Raw genomic sequence first — 21,334 nt, forward strand, 5'->3', positions numbered from 1 at the left:
CAGCGGAGGTTGGAGGTGTGGGAGCAACGCTCAGCTCTACTTTCCATGGTTCGAAGTTTAAGGTGTCAATGGGACATTGCAGAGGAGGGCCTGGGAGCTGGGGGCGTGAACGCTGAGCTGTTCCAGGGACTGGGGCCATGCCTGGGGTGCCTCCATCCCCATTTCCCTGGAATCCAGAAGAATTGGGGGGGTCCGAGCTCCCTGTACCTCGAGTGACCCTCCATCTCTCTCCCATCTCTGTCTCTCCCGGTGTCGTCTTCTCTTCTCCTGCTCTCCTCGTCTCTCTGGCACATGCGCTGTCTCTCTCCCGTGTGTTCCTGTCCCCCACCTCCTCTCCCTCCAGTCCTCTCTCCGCCGTCCATCCCCTACCGCAGCCCTCTTCCTCCTCAGCCCCCTGCCCTCCTCCTGCGCGCCCTCCCTCACGCCCTGTCACTCTCACCTCTGTCTCTGCACCCTCACCTCCTACCACCTCCCTCAGCATGTTCCCTGGAAGCTGAGGGTCTCTGGGGCTCAGTCCCGGTCTCTCTCTCTCTCTCTCTCTCTCTCTGTCTCCCCGTCCCTCCCTGCCAGCGTGTTCCCGAGGGAGTTGAAGGAGGTGTTTGCGTCCTGGCGACTGCGCTGTGCAGAGAGGGGCCGAGAGGACATTGCGGACCGGCTGATAAGCGCCTCGCTCTTCCTGCGCTTCCTCTGCCCGGCCATCATGTCACCCAGCCTCTTCGGGCTCATGCAGGAGTACCCAGATGAGCAAACCTCGAGAACCCTCACGCTCATCGCCAAGGTCATCCAGAACCTGGCCAACTTTTCCAAGTGAGGGAAACCTCAGGCTGGGGGTCGGGTGGGGCTGGCAGGAAGGGTCTCCTGAGTCCCTAGAGTCAGGCGTGGGTTGGGGCCTTCTGGGTGTGACCTGTACTTTCTGGATGCTTTGGCCAGGTTTACCTCAAAGGAGGACTTTCTGGGCTTCATGAACGAGTTTCTGGAGCTGGAGTGGGGTTCCATGCAGCAGTTCCTGTACGAGATCTCCAACCTGGACACGCTGACTAACAGCAGTAGCTTTGAGGGTTACATCGACCTGGGCCGAGAGCTCTCCACGCTGCATGCCCTGCTGTGGGAGGTGCTGCCCCAGCTCAGCAAGGTCAGCACGGGCCCCTTGGCAGGTCCTTAGGTCTCCAGAGGCTCCTGTGGCCCAGAGACCATCCCCTGGGCAGATTCTGCCACCCTTCTAATGCTGGACACGTCATGGCCACTTCCCGGGCTCAGACACCTTCCCCCTTCTGAACTCTGAGGCCCCTGGGTAACAGCCTCCCCCTTCTAGGAAGCCCTCCTGAAGCTGGGCCCGCTGCCCCGGCTCCTCAATGACATCAGCACGGCACTGAGGAACCCCAACATCCAGAGGCAGCCGAGCCGGCAGAGCGAGCGGCCCCGGCCTCAGCCCGTGGTGCTGCGGGGCCCTTCGGCCGAGATGCAGGGCTACATGATGCGGGACCTCAACAGGTGAGCCCCGGGAGTCCCCGGCTGTGCCCTAAGAGCCCACACGTCTGTCCCAGGTACACTCCTGGGTCCGTGTGCCTCTCTTGAGGACTTGAAAGAAAGGAAAGAGAAGCGATTTCTTAGAGAAAACTGTAAGGAGACAGGTCCAGTCAGTGGTTAGGCTAGAGCCTGTTCAAGTCAGAGGAAGCCAGCAGCGCAGAGCACCTCCTGCCAAAAGCATCCCTTCAGCTCCACGCGCTGTCAGCCTGGGGGCCCTCGGCCTGCCCCAGGCTGGGGCTCAGCCAGGACACTGGGACCATCCACCTGGTGTCAGGACGTTCAGATGGCTCTGTCCTAGTCCCCGCCAGGACCCCGCAGACCCTGCCTGCTCCGGCCCCCCCTCGCAGGGCCTTCCCTCCGCTGCCGGGCACTGCCCGCCCTGCCCCTCCTCTCCATGACACCATCCCCATCCGCCACCCCGCCCACCTCCACGCGTCCGACCTCTGCCCCCTCTCTCCTTCTCTGCCTGTGCTCGCCCCTCTTGCATCTTTCTCCAGCTCCATCGACCTTCAGTCCTTCATGGCTCGAGGCCTCAACAGGTGAGGGGCTCTGCGCTCCCCCGCCCTCTTCTCTCTGCCGTCTGCCGCCCACTCCCAGCCTTCTCCATGCACCCTCATCTCCCCCACGTCTGCCCAGACCTGACCTGATCCCTCCTCCTGTTGCCCCATCTGCCCCCGCTGCTGGAGGCCCGTCTCACCCTGTTTCTCTCGCACCTCTGCCATCCCGCCTGCCGCCCTCTCTCCCTGTGGCCCCCTCTTCACCCCGGGCCTTTGCTGACCACAGAGGCTCACCTGCCGGTGGCCCACTCTGACCTCCCACTCGTGTGCTCCCTTCCCTTCCCACAGCTCTATGGACATGGCTCGCCTCCCCTCCCCAACCAAGGAGAAGCCCCCACCACCACCGCCTGGTGGGGGGAAAGACCTGTTCTATGTCAGCCGCCCACCCCTGGCCCGGTCCTCCCCCGCCTACTGCACGAGCAGCTCAGACATCACAGAGCCGGAGCAGAAGATGCTGAGTGTCAACAAGAGCGTCTCCATGTTGGACCTGCAGGGCGATGGGCCCGGCGGCCGCCTCAACAGCAGCAGTGTGTCCAACCTGGCGGCTGTTGGGGACCTGCTGCACTCGAGCCAGGCCTCCCTGACCGCGGCTTTGGGTCTGCGGCCTGCGCCTGCTGGCCGCCTCTCCCAGGGGAGCGGCTCGTCCATCACGGCGGCTGGCATGCGCCTCAGCCAGATGGGCGTCACCACAGACGGTGTCCCTGCCCAGCAACTGCGCATCCCCCTCTCCTTCCAGAATCCTCTCTTCCACATGGCCGCTGATGGGCCAGGCCCCCCAGGGGGCCACGCAGGGGGCGGCGGCCACGGCCCACCCTCCTCCCACCACCACCACCACCACCACCACCACCACCGAGGCGGAGAGCCCCCAGGGGACACCTTTGCCCCGTTCCATGGCTACAGCAAGAGCGAGGACCTCTCCTCAGGGGTCCCTAAGCCCCCTGCCGCTTCCATCCTTCACAGCCACAGCTACAGTGATGAGTTTGGACCCTCTGGCACTGACTTCACCCGTCGGCAGCTCTCACTCCAGGACAACCTGCAGCACATGCTGTCCCCTCCCCAGATCACCATTGGTCCCCAGAGGCCTGTCCCCTCAGGGCCTGCAGGCGGGAGCGGTGGTGGGGGCAGTGGCGGGGGCGGTGGGGGCCAGCCGCCCCCTTTGCAGAGGGGCAAGTCTCAGCAGTTGACAGTCAGTGCTGCCCAGAAACCTCGGCCGTCCAGTGGGAACCTGCTGCAGTCGCCAGAGCCGAGTTATGGCCCTGCCCGCCCACGGCAGCAGAGCCTCAGCAAGGAGGGCAGCATCGGGGGTGGCGGGGGCAGCGGCGGCGGCGGCGGTGGCGGCGGGGGACTCAAGCCCTCCATCACCAAGCAGGTAGGACAGGTGGGAGGGCCGGTGGGGCAGCGAGCGGGAGGGGAGGAGGAGACGGCTCGAGGGGAGCACGACAGTCTGTGGTCTGAAGTCACAGTTTCCTCACCTTTCGTCCATTAAGCAAAGTGCATACGGGGCCTGCTTTGCTCCTCATGCTATTCTGGGCACTGTGCGCTTGTCAGTTAACAGACAGGCCTCCCTGTCCTCTTGGGGCTCCCAGGAGAGATGTGATGAGAACAGCATTCACGAGGGGATCAGTGGGGGGACCCCAGTCTCCTTGGGCCGTGTTCCCTGCCTCTGAAAGCGCCCGCCTCCTTCCACCTTCCCTCTCCCCTCCTGCCCCAGCATTCCCAGACGCCGTCCACACTGAACCCCACGATGCCGGCCTCCGAGCGAACGGTGGCCTGGGTCTCCAACATGCCTCACCTGTCGGCTGACATCGAGAGTGCCCACATCGAGCGGGAAGAGTACAAACTCAAGGAGTACTCCAAGTCTATGGATGAGAGCCGACTGGACAGGGTACGGGGGCCCTCCCTGCCCCGAGCCCTGTCATTACTCACAAGGCAGGCTTCTAGTCCCTTCCAAGGGCAACACCTGGGGCCAAGTAGTTATGAGAAGAAAGGACAAAGACCCGATCCCTTCGGAGAAGCCCTCAGTCTCTCAGGGGATCCAAGATACAATCAGTCCATCGAAAAGCCCTTTTCAGCTCTGTTTTGTGGGTTCCACACATGGTAGATTGTCGGGGGAGGCATGCTCTGTATTAGACTGCATCCATGTTCCTCCCCAGGGAGAGCGTAAGCCCTTGGGTCCTGTGACTTCTCAGGAGGGAAGTTACTGCAGCAGCAGTGGGAGCCAATCCATTGGGCAAAGGCAGGGCGGTTATACCACGAGCCATGCACGGCTTCCCCAGTCATTGTCCCATAGGCACCGGTGACAGAGGGGTAGCCATCAGAGGTCCAGTGCAGGGAAGTGGCGCACGTAGGGAAGACTGTCCAGATTCTCAGCTGCCGGTGGCCCCAGGCAAAAGTAAGCCGAAGCTCTGGCCTTTACTCACTTAGCAGAAAGCTGTTTGGGACCCATTGCTACAAGGACCCTAAAGAAGAGGGAGACTGCAGGGTTAAATTATACATATAGGACACATGATTCCAACTGGAGGAGCAGAGATGTTTTTGGGGAGAAGTAGTCTCTGAGCAAAGATAAATGTTGGGATTGATGTAGATAGACTTGAGCTAAGAGAATGTCTTTAGGGCTTATTATAAATTATTTCCAGCACCATTTGACAAACCAAGGACAAAATGCCTTCCACCTGTGTCCATGAGTCTGGCTAGGCTGCTGTGTGGGTTTTCCTGAGTCCAGGTGCCAACGTGAGGGCACGTGTGTACCGCTAGGATGGGGGAGTCCACGGTCTTGTTACATCTTGACAGAGCCTCAGCCACATAGGATGACTTTCTTAAAAGTTTGTGTGTGTGCGAGAGAGAGGGAGATCAAGAGGCCAGGGAAGGGCTGGAGGAGACTGGTGAGGATCCCTCACCACACGGTGCTGTGCTTAGCAGGCAGGGTAGAGGCTGGGTACACGGTCAGGCCCAGCCCCCCTCACAGTGCGGGGTCCTGTGCCCGGCGGGCAGGTGAAGGAGTATGAGGAGGAGATCCACTCGCTGAAGGAGCGGCTGCACATGTCCAACCGGAAGCTGGAGGAATATGAGCGGAGATTGCTGTCCCAGGAAGAGCAGACCAGCAAAATCCTGATGCAGTATCAGGCCCGGCTGGAGCAGAGCGAGAAGAGGCTACGGCAGCAGCAGGTGGAAAAGGACTCCCAGATCAAGAGCATCATCGGCAGGTGAGGAGCGGCCCGGGGAGGGCTGTGAGGAAAAGCCTGAGGCTGAAGAGGGTCAGCGAACCCTGCCTCCAGTCCCACCCACTCCCCCAGCTCAGGACACCTGGAAGAAAGCCCACCCCTCTCCTAGGGATGCCACCTCCTCCACCATTTACCAGATGGAGAGAAATCTCATGCTTAGTGCCTTAAATGTCCCTTTACTAAACTTTGCTCTCTCTCCTAGTAGAGTAATGTCTGAAGCCCTTAGAAATGTACTTCTTACTGTCCAACCATCTCTGTGTGTCTGGACTGGCCTAGGCTGGGACTCCAGCCTATGATGCTCACCCCAAATCTAAGCAGAGGTCCCTTAGCCACAGTGGCCCCTGACCTTCCCATCCTGGAGAGGTGTTCCATCCTGGAGTGAACGATGCTCACTCTCCCTTGCGCTCTGCCAAGCCCTGAGCTCCAAAGGAAGTGTCTCAACAAGGGGGTCCGTTAGCTTGAGAGCTCGGTAGGACCCCACACCCCACTCCAACCAGGGCCAGTTCCACTGCCATCCCTTCTCAGTGTATTTTTCAGGAATATTAATTAGAAAAGCTTGACTTGAAACTTTTTTGAAAACCACTGCTGTGATATCCTTTATGAGAAATCACCTTGAGAACCTTCTTTGATGGGAGAGAGAAGCTGGGAATTATGATTGTAGAGACCCCTCTTGGGCCAGGGGTGTCCAGGGGCTGCCCTGGAGGCAGTCTCAGTTCCGTGAGGTGGCATAGGGAATGAAGGCAGATCTTCAGCTGCAGCGTCTGTGCAAGGGCCTGCTCATGGATAGAGTGCTGAGTGCTGTGTGCCTGGTGGGTGGGGTCCCCGGGGCACAGAGGCCCATCCTCAGCAGGGAGATGCAAGCATTCCTGAAGCCGGGTGAATGATGGGCAGTCTCTGGGGATCGAAGGAATGGAGGGATTCTGAGTGCAGGGGAGAAAAGTGCCAAAGCTTCTCGAGAGAGTAGCAGGGTTCCCAGGGTTGGGATCTCCCTGGGCAGGCTCCCCGCCTGTGCCCGCCACTAACCCCACTGAAGCCCGTCCCTTCAGGCTGATGCTGGTGGAGGAGGAGCTGCGCCGGGACCACCCCACCATGGCTGAGCCGCTACCCGAACCCAAGAAGAGGCTGCTCGACGCTCAGGTGGAAATTACAATGTCATTTATCTTCTCCGTGTCCCATCCCCATCCATCCCACTGTCCTTCGTGAGGTCACCGCGCCAGCCACCCCGGCCCCATCGCCTCCGTCTCTCCCGTCGTCCTTCGTCCGGCGGCCGTTCTCGGCTGTCCCCGCGACCCCATCTTCATCCCGTCGTCTGTGCCTTCGTCACTCCTAGCAGCGTCAGCCCCCACCCCCCCGTGCCTCCCCACCCTGCCTCCCCTGCTCGGCCGCATTTCAGGACCTCCAGCCAGAACCTCAGCCTCTCTGCCCCCAGGCCCGAGTCCTGGCCCTGGCCCCGGCCCCTTCCGGGCTGGCCCCCGTGTAAGTCAGAGAGCAAGGTCTCCCCAAGCGCCTCTCAGGCCAGGGAGCCGGAGGCAGTGCTTCACCAGCGCAGAGCCCCAGGCGCCAGGGGTGCTTGTGTCCCGGGCTCCAGCGGGTGCCCTGGGGGTGCTCGTCACCACTGCTTCCTGGGCCCCTCAGTTCTCCTTGTCTTTGACAGCTCGCTAGGCCTCTTCCCAGCTCCTGGGATCTTGAAGCCCATCTCCCGGCCCCACACTCTGAGCCCTCCCCTCCTGCCTCTGTTTAAAGCCCAGGCTGCCTTCTTTGGCCCTGCTCCCTCTGGTCCTCACACCTGCCCGACCACCCCAGCTCCCGCCATCCGCCCTCTCTCACCCCAGCCAGCTTTTAGGACTTCCCTCCCGCCCTCTAACCCCTTGTTTCCCACCCCCCAGTTCAGCTCACTTGCCCACCCATGCTTCTCTCTCCTCTGCTCTGACCTCCAGGCTCCCCCCCAGAACCACCAAGGCTCCTGACCCCTTGACCCCACTCTCTCCCCCTGCAGCTCCTCATCAGGTAATTCTCCTGGTTCCGCTTTGACCACGGGCGGAGGACACAGGGGGAGGTGACTCCGGACCACTGCAGGTTGGTCGTGAAGCCCACTCCCTCTGACTCTCCAGAGCCCCTCCCCGGTTCACGGCTGCCCCCCACACCTGAGGACCTCCCCAGATGTGACCCTCCGGACACCTGCACAGACCCATCTTCCCAGGCACTGCCCCAGAGCACTTCCCTGCCGCCTCCCAGAACCGTTCAGGGACCCCTGCCCGCTACCAAGCGCTTTACCCTAGACGCCTGCACATCCCTAGATCACAGCGCCTCCCCACACAACCTCCCCGCACCTCCCCCTGACCCTGCCTCCTCCTCTAACCTCTCCAGTGTATGTCTGTCACCCCCCATTTCACCAAAGCGTCCTTGGGGGTTGGGACGTTGGGGGTAGGGTTTGTTAAGGAGGGGTGGTGACGCTGGGTTAGGGGGGCGCTGGCTAAAGGGGCTGTGATGGCTGCAGCAGGTAGGCTGGGGTTTCCTCTTCCTTCTCCCTCCCTCTGGTTCTGTGGAGAGCCCTCCTTCCTTCCACCCCTCACCTGTTGATCTTCCTCCTTCCCTACATCTGTGAGATAGACAGCATCTGGGGCTCCTATTCGGCCCTGCTGGGTGGGAGTTAAGTGTGTAGTTAATGCAGGGAGACTTTGGGGGGCTTGGAAAGGGTGCCATTCAGATGTCAAAACAGTTAGGGTGAGTGAAGCAAGGAGAAGGATCGAGAAAGGAGACCCTGATGGATGTTAGGACGTGGACGGGCCCACATGGTGTGGGAGTTGGCAGTGGCAGGAGATGTCTTCTTAGATAAGATCATGGGCTGGTAGCCGTGTTGCTTTCAGGCAGAGATGCTAGGTTGGGGGCTGCTAATGCCATTCACTCCCTTTCTCCTGCTACCCGGACAAAGAATCCTACCTGAAAAGCCAGTAAATGGGAACCTGTCAACCAGTGACATCACTTCTGAGAGGCTTTATTTTCTGCAGGATGGATCTGCAGTGGGCAGTGGCTCCTCACACTGTAATTTTAACTCTCTGCCTGCCCAGCCTCTCTGTCAAATTAGTTAGTGAGCTGAAAACAGATGCTGCCAGGCACCAGCGGACCTCACCATTTAAAGGACTCCTGTGGTGAATTCTTTTGTAAAATGAATAATGGCACCCTAATTTATCTCCTTTCTAAATTTGGGTCCCTGGGGGTGTAGGGGGCATGCAGACAAGCAGAGGGAAGGGAGTCTGAGGTTTCCTTCCCCTGCTCTCCCGCCACTCAGGATGCCCTACTGCACGTGACTTCCTCTCTCACTGATTCTTGGAAAAGTGTGGGAGATACTCAGTAGCTAAGAGGGCAGCTTTGCTTAAATCTTGGGTTTGGGTGACCTTTGAGAGGTGAGGAAAACTAATCCAGGAGCCTCTGCCTGGAATGTTGTTAACGTCTTTAGCAATTTGGTCAGACACAGCTTGGTTGCTAGGCTTCAATGCCCTATATCCCAGGAAATAATCTGGACACTTTTTCTAAATCCCCTTCAGGTATTGGTCCCTCTGCAACTCAACCATTAACATAAAAATTAATTTTATGTCTGTATTTTTAAAAGCCAAATGAGCGACCTGAAGCATAGAATACATGGTGTTCTTCTCCGCTCCCAGCAGAGGAACAGAAGCCAGAGCTGAGGGGCGGAGACAGGAGTTGGTCCAGGAAGGGTAGGAAGGGGTAGAATAGGACCAGGGGTGGGAGTCCCCCCTCACCCTCTAACTGGGAGCCCAGGGTGAGGGAACGAAAGGAACGTGGGGGTGGAGAGGAACAAAGTCCCTCTGCTTCCTGGGGACGCAGAGCTTGGGGCATGCTGCGTCTCTGCAGGAGCTCCTGGTCCTTCCTTTCTGATATCAGCGTGAGAGAGAGGCAGCCCTCCCACAGGATTTTTCCCTTCCCACATTACTTCCCTGAATCCCATTCCTTCACCCCAGTACAGTTAAACCTCTCTAATTTAGAATGTTGTGTTTGAGGAGATGGCCACTCTGAATAAGTGACAAAACTGAATGACAGTATCTGTTTAATGAAATGCATGTCTTCAGAATATATACAGTAAGTAGAACTCCATGGATGAGGCTTTTCCACTCCAGGCCCTCAGGGAGCATGTGTTAATGAGTGGATAGGATTGAAAAGCCTGTTTTCTGGTATAGATTAAATATTCCCTCCCACAGACATGTTTCTACTATTAATTTGCTTAGCACATTCTTTCTTCACAGATAAAGGAAAACTCAAGCCCGGTTTTTGTTCAAATTATGAAAAAATTCCAGTCCATGGGGGTTTGGATTAATGAGGTTTTGCTGTACTGCCTTTCCTTGTTCCCTCTGCACTAAGTTCCCACCTCAGGTTGGCGGTGGCCTGGGAGGGGCCCCTGGCAGCAGAACGTGCCAGGGTTAGCTTGGGGGTGAGATAGGAAACTGACCTCTTTTGAAATGGGTTCCTGGTGTGACTCCTGGGGTTGAAGGCCCCAGTTAGGAGTCGGGGTGAGAGTCTCTTCTCCCTGATTCCAGAAGATGTACCTTCTCCTGCAGGTGAGAACAAATGAGGAGGATGTGGGTGGGAGGGGTCTCCTGGGGGAAGGGGGTGGGACAGTTGGTGGAGTGGGCCAGCTCTTGGGGGAGGCCACTGCTTGGGGGCTGGCAGCCAGGCCCCCGCGAAGCGTCTCAATAAGTCCGCGCTCTCCTCTTTGGTATCTTGCAGGAGAGGCAGCTTCCCCCCTTGGGTCCAACAAACCCGCGTGTGACGCTGGCCCCACCTTGGAACGGCCTGGCCCCCCCAGCCCCACCTCCCCCACCCCGGCTGCAGATCACTGAGAACGGCGAGTTCCGAAACACCGCAGACCACTAGCCCACCCAGCATCTCAGACTTCCTCCTCCCTCCTTGTGCACCCCACCCTGGAACGGCACCGACCACCAGGACTGGACGTCGCCGAGGGACAGCGGGATCGCCTCCCTGAACGCCTCCTTGTGGGGCACCAGTCCCCCACCCGCACTGCACCATTTCTGGGAGGGAGAGCGGGGACCCTCAGCTGCCCCCTTTTCCTTCCTGCTGGGGTGCTGTCCCCTGTGACCCCCAGGACCCTTGCCCCAGGACACAGACCCCTTCACTCCGGGGTGCTATCCCCATCCTCTGCCTCATCGTTCCCCTGAGCACTGGGGGACAGACCCTCACCCCCACCCTGGGGGTGCGGCACCTCCAAACTTTCAACTTCAGGGTGATTTTTTAGCAGTAACCAGAGCTGACAATCTAACTCCCCTCCACCGCCCCATTTTGGCCTCCCCTGTCCCCCTTGTTATGGGGAGGGGCCCCAGGTGAGGGGGTCCTATTACCCCTTGATTTCTCAGGAGCGTCTGGGGGGGCTCAGCACGCACAAACTCCTTCTCCTCCTACCACTCTCAAATACTCTCCCTCCCCACCCAGAACCCAGATGGGGTGGAGGGGCCGCCGGGCAGGGAGGGGGCGGCAAAGGGGGAATGGGACTTGTCTCCCTTTCTTCCCATACCTGATCTGCTCTTGGCTGGTCCCAGAGCGGGGTGAGGGGGCTCAGGCCCCCCCCTCCCCCAGTGTGTTGGGTGGGGTGGAACTGAGGTTCAGGGGAGGGGTTAGGGTTTAGGAGTGGGGTGTATGTTGGGGAGGACAGACTAGCTGATCTGCCCTACCCTGACACACACAGCCCCCCTGCCCCCCACCTCTTGGTCTCTACTCCCAGGGGGAGGGGGGAACTTACTCTAGGAAAAGCCATGTCTCTCTCCCCCAGGGCAGGGGGACCTGTGTTGGAGGAGGGGTGTTGGGGGCCCCCTTCCATGACTCTGTCCCCTGGGGGAGGTAGGACAGGGCTGGGCTTCCCTCTCATCCTCCCCACCCCCCAATCTCCCTCCACGTCTCTCCCTCCCGCCAGCGCCAGCTCCACAATTTTTCGGTGTTTCTCTGTACATAGCTCTCTGGCGGGATAGGGGAGGTAGGATGGATGGGGTTTGGGGTGGGTCGGTCATAGGAGGAGAGAAGGTCCTCCTTGGCACCCCCTCTTCCCTGACTGCTGTCCTCTACCCAGCCTTGCCCCCTCATCCCTTCTTGCGTTTGGTATTGAGACTTCTCAGACTCCACCCTTCTTTCTTTTGTATGGACAGTTCCCCTTCAGTCCCATACCCCTACATACAGACACCCAGCCGGGGCCAAATTTATACTTATATAAAAGTTGTAAATATGTGAAATTTTATCCCTGTGCCCTTCCTTGCTTTCCCAACCTCAGACCCTACCCCTGGACCTCCTTTCCTCTCTTCTTTGGCTGTTGTAATTATCTGGGATTTGTACTGTACATATCCGGGGTGTGTGTGTGTGGGCTGGGGGCAACCCCTCTGTACAGCGCTTCCTGGCCCCCTCCCCACCACGATTCCCTCTCCCCCAATAAGGGTAGGGAGATGTTCTTCCTACCTGTTTTATTTTGTTTTCTCGTTCTCCCTCCCCACCCCACCCCACCCCCAGCCTACTCTCTCCCCCACCACTGCCCCTTCCACTCCCAGCCCCATTTCCTTTTTTTCTGGAGTGTGTGGTGAAACAGAAAAATCATGTTTAATAAACGGAGATTGTTCTTTTACCGCGGTGCTGACTTTCCTAGTCTCGGACCTCCCGGAGGATCAGCATGGTGACAGGAACTGCTTTTTGAGGAAGCTGACAGCTTGGGAGAAATTCTGTATCCTTGTGTGACGCCATAGTCTTGGCCCTAGAATATCGCTCTCCCAACTAGCAAGATTGTTTTGAGTAGGGGTTTTTGCACAGGCCAAATTTCCCCCATGTGTCTCACCATTGCGCCACTTAACCCCAAGAGAAAAGAGGTTAAGGAACAGCAGCAGTATCTGATAAAAAATAAGTGTACATCTACATGTCCCTTAAAAGTAATTACCTAGAAGAGAAGATTATTTCATTGTTGGTTAAAGTGCTCCCGTACGGAACGGAGGAAAGAACTTGGTGCCTCAGCCTTGTGGAGTCGGCCCCTGAGCCAGCACTTGCCGTCTCGGCTTCCCCTGAGGAAAGGATGGGAACTCCTACCTCGCTGGTGGCGGGTCGGGGGAGGGGGCGTGGGATAGAAGGTGATATGAACAATACCTAATACGCTAGGTGTCCTCTTAATCTCAGCACCCATCGGGGGCAGGCGTTACATTTAATCACTGGCACGGCTCACTGGTGGCACCCTCGGTACCGCCTGCGCATTCTCATCCCCTCTGCGGCCCCAGCCGGGTGTACTGCCTCCCGCCAGGACCGCCTTCTCGCCGGCATGACCAATCGACGTGAGGCTTGTAGGCCGGCGCCCTCCGATTGGCTGCCTCCCTGGCCCCGCCCAACTCCCCGGGGGTCCGCTTCCGGCGGGGAGGAGGCGGCTTCCGGCCGAGGCGGCGCGGTTGCTGCAGAGCCGCTCTGGACGCAGGACCGCGTGTGTACCCGTGGGGGCGTGGCGACAGGAAGGGCCAAGTGGCTGGCGCTCGCGGTCCCCGGGTACCTGCCAGGGAGTTGGACTCTGCGGGCACGTGAGTTGGGGAGCGGAACGGTGGGAAGAAGCCGACCGGGCCGGCGGGATCCGGCTCGCGGCTGAAGGACCTCCTCCTCGCCACAGGCCCTTCAAGTTCAATCCCCGGTTGGTGTTTTGTTGTGGTTTGTTTTCGTTTTCTTGGCGGGGGAGTGTGTGGGACTGTTCTGCCCGAACCACCGGCTACCGAAAAGTTCCACACGTTGGGGTGCAGCGGAGGCGGACGTTGCTTGGGGAGATACGATTGTCTTTATCCACAGCTTCTGTGACCCCTTCTTTCCTCCACAGCCCTCGTCGCGCAGGGGCTCTCCCCCGCCCTCTCACCTCCTGTACCCGACCCTCTGGGATCTCTTTCTTCCCCAGGAGGCCATGGATACCTCGACGCCTTTGCCTCCTGTAGCCCCCTCCCCAGCCTGCAACCCAGCCCCACGGACGATCCAGATCGAGTTCCCTCAGCACAGTTCTTTGCTGCTGGAGGCCCTGAACCGCCACAGGCTGGAGGGAAAGTTCTGTGACGTCTCTCTCCTGGTGCAGGGCCGCGAACTGAGGGCCCACAAAGCAGTGTTGGCCGCCGCTTCTCCTTACTTCCACGACAAACTACTTCTGGGGGATGCACCGCGTCTCACCCTACCCAGCGTTATCGAAGCCGATGCCTTCGAGGGGCTGCTCCAGCTCATTTATTCGGGGCACCTCCGTCTGCCCCTGGATGCTCTCCCTGCACACCTTCTTGTGGCCAGTGGCCTGCAGATGTGGCAAGTGGTAGATCAGTGCTCAGAGATCCTTAGAGAACTGGAAAACGCAGGTGGTGGGATTTCGTCCCGAGGAGTAGCCCCTTTCCACACACTTCTTTCCACCACAGGAGGCTGGTCCATCCGCTCTTCTCCTTTCCAGACCCCGGCACAGTCTTCTGCTTCTAACCAGAGCTCGATTGGAGGGGAGGGGAGTGAACTGGGAGATATATTACAGCTTCAGGTTGAAGAGGAAGATGAGGAAGAAGATGAGGAGGACCAAGGGTCAGCAGCACCCTGTCAGACTCCTCAGCCTCAGAGAGGATCAGGGAGTTTTCCTCCCCCTCCTGTATCCTACCCCCTGCCCACATCCACTATTCCTTGCAGAGTTCCAGAGGGCGAGAGTGCCCCACCTGAGCCTCCTGCTCCTCATACTGCATTGCCCCCCAAAATCTTCTACATCAAGCAGGAACCCTTTGAGTCCAAGGAGGAGATAGCTGGAGGCGGAAGTCAGTCTGTAGGAGCAAAGGAGGAGACCAAAGTGTTTCCAGCAGGGAACACTGAAGAGAATGGACAACTAGGGTTCCTGCTGCCCTCAGGAGCAGGGACAACATCTGGAGGAGGTGATCCATCCTGGAAACCAGTGGATCTTCATGGGAATGAAATCCTATCAGGGGGTGGGGGACCTGGGGGAGTAGGGCAGGCTGTGCATGGGCCTGTGAAGCTAGGTGGCGCTCCCCCTGCAGATGGAAAACGCTTTGGTTGTTTGTGTGGGAAACGCTTTGCAGTGAAGCCAAAGCGTGACCGGCACATCATGCTGACATTCAGCCTTCGACCCTTTGGCTGTGGCATCTGCAACAAGCGTTTCAAGCTGAAGCACCACCTGACAGAGCATATGAAGACGCATGCTGGAGCCCTACATGCCTGTCCTCACTGTGGTCGCCGGTTCAGAGTCCATGCCTGTTTCCTTCGCCATAGGGACCTCTGCAAGGGTCAGGGCTGGGCCACTGCTCACTGGACTTACAAGTGATTGCTAAGGCCATATGCTAACTTTCAGGACAAGGGAGCCACTACTGCTGATGGATACTTATTACCGCTCACTACCACAGTACCCTAATCCTGTATCTTGATGTTGGTGTTGGTGGTTTTTTCTTGGCCATACCTCGTAGCATGCCACCAGGGATTGAACCTGCACCCCTGCAGTAGACAGTGCAGAGTCCTAACCACTGGACTAGCAGCAACGTCATATCTTGTTAGTTATTCCACAAGGATAGATATATTATGGATCTCTTCTTGGATGTGGGCCTCAACCTGACAGATTTGAAAACTTGATTTCTCATCTCCAGGTTTTTGCTAACTATCCTCCGGGAGACTGGTTTACAGGCCCTAGATATACTGATCAGTTGCCTGTAATCGATCCTTTCATACAGGAAACTGGATTAAATTTCAGATTAGAAGTTTTATTTGATGAGAGAGGAGTTAGAGCAAGAAAAATTATGATAAATGTTTAATTCAGTCTCTATGAGAAGTTAAGGGAGCTGGTCTCCATCTAGAGATGTGTTTGATTCAGAGTTCTAGTAATCCAGAGACTAAGCTCTAAGCTTTACTTTTCCCTCATCATTGCTGAAATTTTATGAGTAAAGGTCTTATATACTTTTCTTTTGTTATGATTTTCTGGAAACCCTTCAGTCTATAAATTACTTTCTCACCAGTAGGTACTTTTTCAACACCTTTATTTTGTATGTTGTAGTTGAGCGCTTTAACAAATTGAGAATTCCATGAGTCACTTAGAACCCTCTTTAATAGAGGTATTCCCTCCACAGTCTGTGCCTCTTGTCTACCTTTGACCACCACTTATCACTCATATTGATCACAGGGACTGAAGTGTGATCAGTGAACTCAGGAGATGGCCATTGACCTAAAAATAAAATACTCTCAGGGTAGTGCCACTGCTCTGAACAAGAGGCCGAGGTTAGAGGGACTCAGGGCTGAGATGGCACATGCTGAAAACTAGAGAAATAACTGCACAGTGGGACCATACCTCCTCCCTGTCCATCCTCACCCACATTACAGCCCCTTGGTCCACACACAGAAGGGTAGATATTGGAATGGGGAGATTGTCGTAGTTTTCTTTATTTCTTCAAATAAACTTTGCCATGAAATCTAAGCTAACTATGAACTGAATTGAGTCATTTATATGGGAGAGAACATGTGAAAAGAGTTGCGAAGACCTGGATGTCTTCCTTATGCAGCTGGGTTATGTCAGTGGGGGAAGAACCAGATAGTTTCATGCTGATGCAGAGAACACAATCCTGGACATTGGTGGACCAGATTCTCAGTCCTCACCTGCCTTTTTTGTTTTGAGGGGTGGGGTGTTATGTACCTTCTAACTGGTTCTTTGTTTTTTGTTTATTATTTTAGAGATTGTTCACATGATTTTATAATGTTGCCTCCTGACCTCATATATTATGTGTATTGTTTGGTTTGTTCAACATTTATTGCAAAGCACTGTACTCAACCCTGACTTACACTCTTAACCTTGAAGAGTTTGCAGCTACTACCAAAGCTAGACATAATGACAGTGTGGTATAGTAAGTCCATGATGGGGGACAGTACACGCTACTGTAGTGGCACAAAGGAAGCTGAGTAAAGAACCTATTATAGATCACCAGAGGTTTCACAAAGACCTCCATTGCCAGAGTGTGGCAGTGGGGATAGGTGGCCGAATTGATGTGGAAAGGGTGAGCATGAGAACCGTAGAGGCAAGACTGGCAGCCTTTGCCAAAGCAGGTACCTCGGAAGTTAGTAGGTATGGAGCCTAAAGGGGCTACAACTATGACTGTGGCTGAGAAGGTGAGTTCTAGCTGGGATCTGTCAGTCTTTCTAAAGAGCCATCCCCACTATTAGGACTGTGACCACACTGGGTACAGGGTCAGGGATGGAGGCTGCCACCCTTGGATCTACTGCAATGCCACCCACCTGTCATTCTTTGGCGCACATTCTGTAAGTGGGTGTATCTGTTGGCCAGGATCCTTGGATTGCAAGTAATGGAAGCTGGCTCTGACTAGCCTTATCAAAACAGGAGTCTGAAGGATGTAGAGTGGCTCCTGGAACAGAAGGAAGGGCTAAAAGACCAGCCTTTGGAAGGATGACACCTGGGTCAGCTCCGGGGCTTCAGGGAGCAGAAACGGGGGGTTTCTTCAGGTCATATGTTTTAGGAAGACCCAATCAGTCTTATGTCTCGTGTCTCTTGTCTTAAGATGAAATTTCCAGGAGTGGACTCTGCCTCAGGGCCACCCTCCGGCCAGAGCACCGTGACCATGCATTTCACTGAGGCAACAAGTCCTGGAATCCTCAAGGGTAAATTGAAGTTCTGGGACAGAAGAGTGGGGAAGGGGGCCCACCCAAGAACAGAGGTCCACCCATACAGTCTCCACATGTTGCCCATCTCGGGATCTGTAAAGCTTCAGGTATACCTGGCACTTGATAGATGTCTAGACATACGACAGAATTGCCTCCTCCCGCTCCTTATTCCACACAGCTCTTTATTACTTCCTATGAAGCCCATTAAAACTCCATGTTAGAATTTTTTTTATCAAGTTATTAGAATTATAGAGAAATTGAGTTCCGTGGTGAAAGGTTTTGGTTTAAACTCACTTAAACATGCACTTCTCTGCCTCTGTCTTATCCTCTTTATAGTGGAGGACATGTCCCTTCTACTGTCCGTGGCTAGGCCCCTTGCCAGAGCCTTTGCTCTTTTAATTATCCTCTCTATTCCATGTCTTCACTCTTCTGTCTCTAGTTTCTCATTAATAGTTAATATGTTCATGGGATTGTGAGAATTAATACATGTAAAATGCTTAAAACAGTGCCTTGTCCTTAGTAAACTCAATAAATGTCAGCTGTTATTATAGACTGAGAGCGTCAGTTCCCCACACTCGGATCAGTTCTCTCAGGGAGCATTTACATCCATAAAGGGAAAGTGTTTTCAACTAAAAGGGAAATGAGGCATACAGCACTCGGTAAGGATTAGGTGTTATCATTTTAATTACTGCCTTTCTCATAAATGCTAGTTTTTCAGGGCTCTTCCCCTGTCTTCTAACTTGATACACTCCTGGATGATTTTTATCCACTTTTCTGAGTTAAAGCATTTAAATACTGGTGACCCTTAGTTTTATATATCCAGTTTTCCTAACCCCCAAACCACTTAGATTCTTCCCTCTTTATTCCTTCAACAATAAGCGTCTACTGTGTACTGGGTACTGATGAGGAAAGCAGAAAGTATCACAAGGACTTGGGCCTGTGTTTTCGCTTTAAGAGACAGATGTTTAAACCATCGTGTACATACTCCATAGATGAAAGGAAATACAACAGGCAATAAGATGGAGAGCAACAGGAAAGGAAGGTATACTATACATATTTATCTAGTATGCAAAGCAAAAGAAAGACCCAGACTGTTGCCCTAATGGTCCAGGAGCGAGTGACAAGAATGAAGACAGAACATGAAATCTGGTGCAAGGGGTCAGGGGACCTGTGGCCTCTACTGGACTGAGGTGCAGAGTCTGCTCTGAGTCCAGCTTGTATTCGTAACTGCAGACTACAAGACTTTCTCAGATCTTATCTTTCTCAACACACATGCCGTATCAATCACATATTCCTAAACATCACAGACTACACTGACACAGTCCAGATCTTGTGTTTACCCCAGGCCATTCCCTTCCTGGTCTCGGGAGCCATTAGCAAGTGCACGGGCAGCGTTCGTGCCTAATGCGGACTAGGCATTCCAAGGTCCATGCTTTCACGATCCCGGTCATAATCCCTTCTGGGTCTGAACCTGGGGTTTGTAACAAGGCTGTAATTCTAAGAAAGACATGAAAAATAATCATCAATATAGTTTCTTAATACATGCTGTTTTTCCAGGTACTATTTCTGTGAAATTTCTCAAGGCTGTGAAAATACATTATTAGGAATTCCCACTACACCAGACATGCAAAACAGGCCAAGGAGAGTGGTTCCAGTTAAGTGTTCAGCAGATGTAAAGGCCAAGGAAGAGCTAGGAAGTGTATTTGATGAGAGTGGGGACCTGGAGAGGAATGAGATGTTGTCTTAGTCCATTCTGGCCTCTCTAACAATACCACAGATGTGGTGGCTTATAAACAAAAGAATCATTTCTCACACTTCTGGAGGCTGGAGTCTGAAGATCAAGTGCCAGAAGATTTGGTGTCATGAGGACCTGCTTCCTGACTCATATATCTTGCTGTATCTTCACACAGTGGAAAGAGAAAGGGAGCTCTCTGAAGTCTCTTTTTTTAAAGGGCACTAATCCCATTCATGAGGTCTTCACCTTCATGACCTAATCTCACCAATGCCCAGCCTTCTAATAACACCGCTTTGGGGATAGGATTTTAATATGAATTTTGCGAGCATAAACATTCAGTTCATTGCAGATGTGATTGAAGAGGTGGACTGGACTATATGGAGCCTTGATTATGATAAGGAATTTGGATTTGATCCTAAATGCATTGAGAAGGCAATAAGGAATGTAAAGTAGGGAAATAATGATCTTTTCACATTTTAAAGAGATGGGGTTCCCTGGTGCCTCAGATGGTAAAGAATCTGCCTGCAATGCAAGAGACTCGGGTTCGATCCCTGGGTCAGGAAGATCCCCTGGAGAAGGGAATGAGTACCCACTCCAGTATTCTTGCCTGGAGAATTCCATGGACAGAGAAGCCTTATGGGCTTCAGTCCATGGGATTGCAAAGAGTTGGACATGAGTGAGTGACTTCACACTTTCACTGGACTTCCCTGGTGGTCCAGTGGTAAAGAATCCATCTGCCAATGCAGTGGACATGGCTTCCATCCGTCCAGGAAGATCCCACAGGCCTCGGTGTAGCTAAGCCTGTGTGCTGCAACTATTGAGCCTGCGCTCAGCAGCAAGAGAAGCCACGGCGATGAGAAGAGAAGACCGTGCACCTCAGAGAAAGCCAGAATGCAACAACGAAGACTCAATGAAGCCAAAAATAAATTTTATACAGAGGGCAAGAGCGGGAGCAGGGAGACCAATTAGGCTATTTCATTAGTGCGGACAAGAAGTGAGTAAAAGCAGATACGGAGAGAAGGAGATGGATTAAAGTTACTGTTTTTCGAGGTAGGACTGACACACAGCATTTTAACAGCTTAATACAGAGATTGTGGGAAAGTAAAATACCAAGGATGATTTCTAGAGTTTTGGCTTGAGTTAGAGGCCATTTAATGAGTGGGAGACAGGAATAGAACTTGGGAGTGATCACAAGCAGCTGGATGTATTGACAAGTGTTCTTCTAGACAAGGGGGTGGCAAACTTAGTCTATAAGGGATCGCATAGTAAATAGCAGGCTTTACATGCCAAGAGGCAAAATCAAGGATATATAGGTACGTAAATTAAGGAAAACAAATTTCCACAATTTCTTTGTATTTATTAACAACATTCAAAATAATAATTGAGTACAAATTTTTGTTGTACAAGTCAGCTGCTGAATTGGGGATCAAAATTACTGTTTCCTAGGACTTCCCCGGGGTGATCTGGTGGTTAAGACTGTGCTTCCAGTGCAGAGGACATGGATTCAACCCCTGGTTGGGGAACCAAGGTCCCATGTGCTGCATGGTGCAGCTAAAAAAAAATTACAAGCAGTGTTTCCTATCATTATAATCAACTGCAAATGTTCATCTGTTAGTGCTGATCTGTAATGAGATTTTTTATATTTGATCTTTGAAAATGTCTTCACACAGGTAATACTGCCAGAACTGGTATCAGTCTAAGAGCATGTGATTTTAATTGAGCATATTCATCACTTGAAAGGCATTTATAGAGTTCTATCATTTATATTCTCTAGATACTTGCCTTTTATCATATCATTACATTGTCAATTCAGTTCAGTTTAGTCGCTCAAGTTGTGTCCGAGTGTTTGCAGCCCCACGGACTGCAGCACGACAGGCTTCCCAGTCCATGACTAACTGCCGGAGTTTGCTCAAACTCCTGTCCATTGAGTTGGTGAGCCATCCAACCGTCTCTTCCTCTGTTGTCTCTTCTCCTGCCTTCAGTCTTTCCCAGCATCAAGGTCTTTTCCAGTAAGTCAGTTCTTCGCATCTGGTGGCCAAAGTATTGGAGTTTCAGCTTCAGCATCAGTCCTTCTAATGAATATTCAGGACTGATTTCTTTTAGGATTGACTGGTGGATCTTCTTGCAGTCCAAGAGACTTGAGTCTTTTCCAACAGCACAGTTCAAAAGCGTCAATTCTTCGGCGCTCAGCCTTCTTTATGGCCCAACTCTCACATCTATACATGACTACTGGAAAAAACATCGCTTTGACTATATGGACCTTTGTCGGCAAAGTAATGTCTGTTTTTTAATATGCTGTCTAGGTTTGTCATAGCTTTTCTTCCAAGAAGCAAGCGTCTTAATTTCACGGTTGTAGTCACTATCTGGAGTGATTTTGGAGCTCAAGAAAATAAAGTCTGTCACTGTTTCCATTGTTTCCCCGTATATTTGCCATTAAGTGATGGAACTGGATGTCATGATCTTAGTTTTTTGAATGTTGAGTTTTAAACCAGCTTTTTCACTCTCCTCTTTCACTTTTGATCAAGAGGCTCTTTAGTTCCTCTTTGCTTTCTGCCATATGGGTGGTGTCATCTACATATCTGAGGTTATTGATATTTCTCCCAGCAATATTGATTCCAGCTTGTACTTTATCCAGTCTG

General features: G+C 53.8%; 2 protein-coding genes across 18 annotated transcripts in view; both read left to right on the forward strand.

Annotated features, from left to right (window-relative positions):
* SYNGAP1 (synaptic Ras GTPase activating protein 1) overlaps positions 1-11,942 on the forward strand; it is a 31,907-nt gene extending 19,965 nt beyond the window's left edge. For 6 of the 14 annotated variants that reach the window (XM_060403087.1, XM_027958394.3, XM_042236921.2 and 3 more), the window contains 9 exons: positions 571-807; positions 931-1,132; positions 1,313-1,491; positions 2,025-2,066; positions 2,373-3,453; positions 3,796-3,969; positions 5,076-5,287; positions 6,352-6,442; positions 10,049-11,942. In XM_060403087.1, coding sequence (XP_060259070.1) covers positions 571-807; positions 931-1,132; positions 1,313-1,491; positions 2,025-2,066; positions 2,373-3,453; positions 3,796-3,969; positions 5,076-5,287; positions 6,352-6,442; positions 10,049-10,195 — 2,365 coding nt within the window. In that variant the 3' untranslated portion in view covers positions 10,196-11,942. Of the gene's footprint in view, positions 1-570; positions 808-930; positions 1,133-1,312; positions 1,492-2,024; positions 2,067-2,372; positions 3,454-3,795; positions 3,970-5,075; positions 5,288-6,338; positions 6,443-7,242 lie in introns of all 14 variants that reach the window. The other 8 variants (XR_006057218.2, XM_042236926.2, XM_042236925.2 and 5 more) reach the window with 8 other exon arrangements.
* A 786-nt stretch (positions 11,943-12,728) lies between these two features.
* On the forward strand, positions 12,729-15,764 carry ZBTB9 (zinc finger and BTB domain containing 9). Of its 4 annotated transcripts, none has more exons than XM_012100497.5 (2): positions 12,729-12,977; positions 13,158-15,764. In XM_012100497.5, the coding sequence occupies exon 2, from the start codon at positions 13,239-13,241 to the stop codon at positions 14,625-14,627; it is 1,389 nt and encodes a 462-aa protein (XP_011955887.1). In that variant the 5' UTR covers positions 12,729-12,977; positions 13,158-13,238; the 3' UTR covers positions 14,628-15,764. The 4 variants fall into 4 exon arrangements, with proteins under 4 accessions (XP_011955887.1, XP_004018806.1, XP_042092865.1 ...); XM_004018757.6 differs by having other exon boundaries at positions 13,233-15,764; XM_042236931.2 differs by having other exon boundaries at positions 12,729-12,870.
* Positions 15,765-21,334: the final 5,570 nt, after the last annotated feature.

This window comes from Ovis aries, chromosome 20 (assembly GCF_016772045.2).
Source record: "Ovis aries strain OAR_USU_Benz2616 breed Rambouillet chromosome 20, ARS-UI_Ramb_v3.0, whole genome shotgun sequence".
Lineage (NCBI taxonomy): Eukaryota > Metazoa > Chordata > Mammalia > Artiodactyla > Bovidae > Ovis > Ovis aries.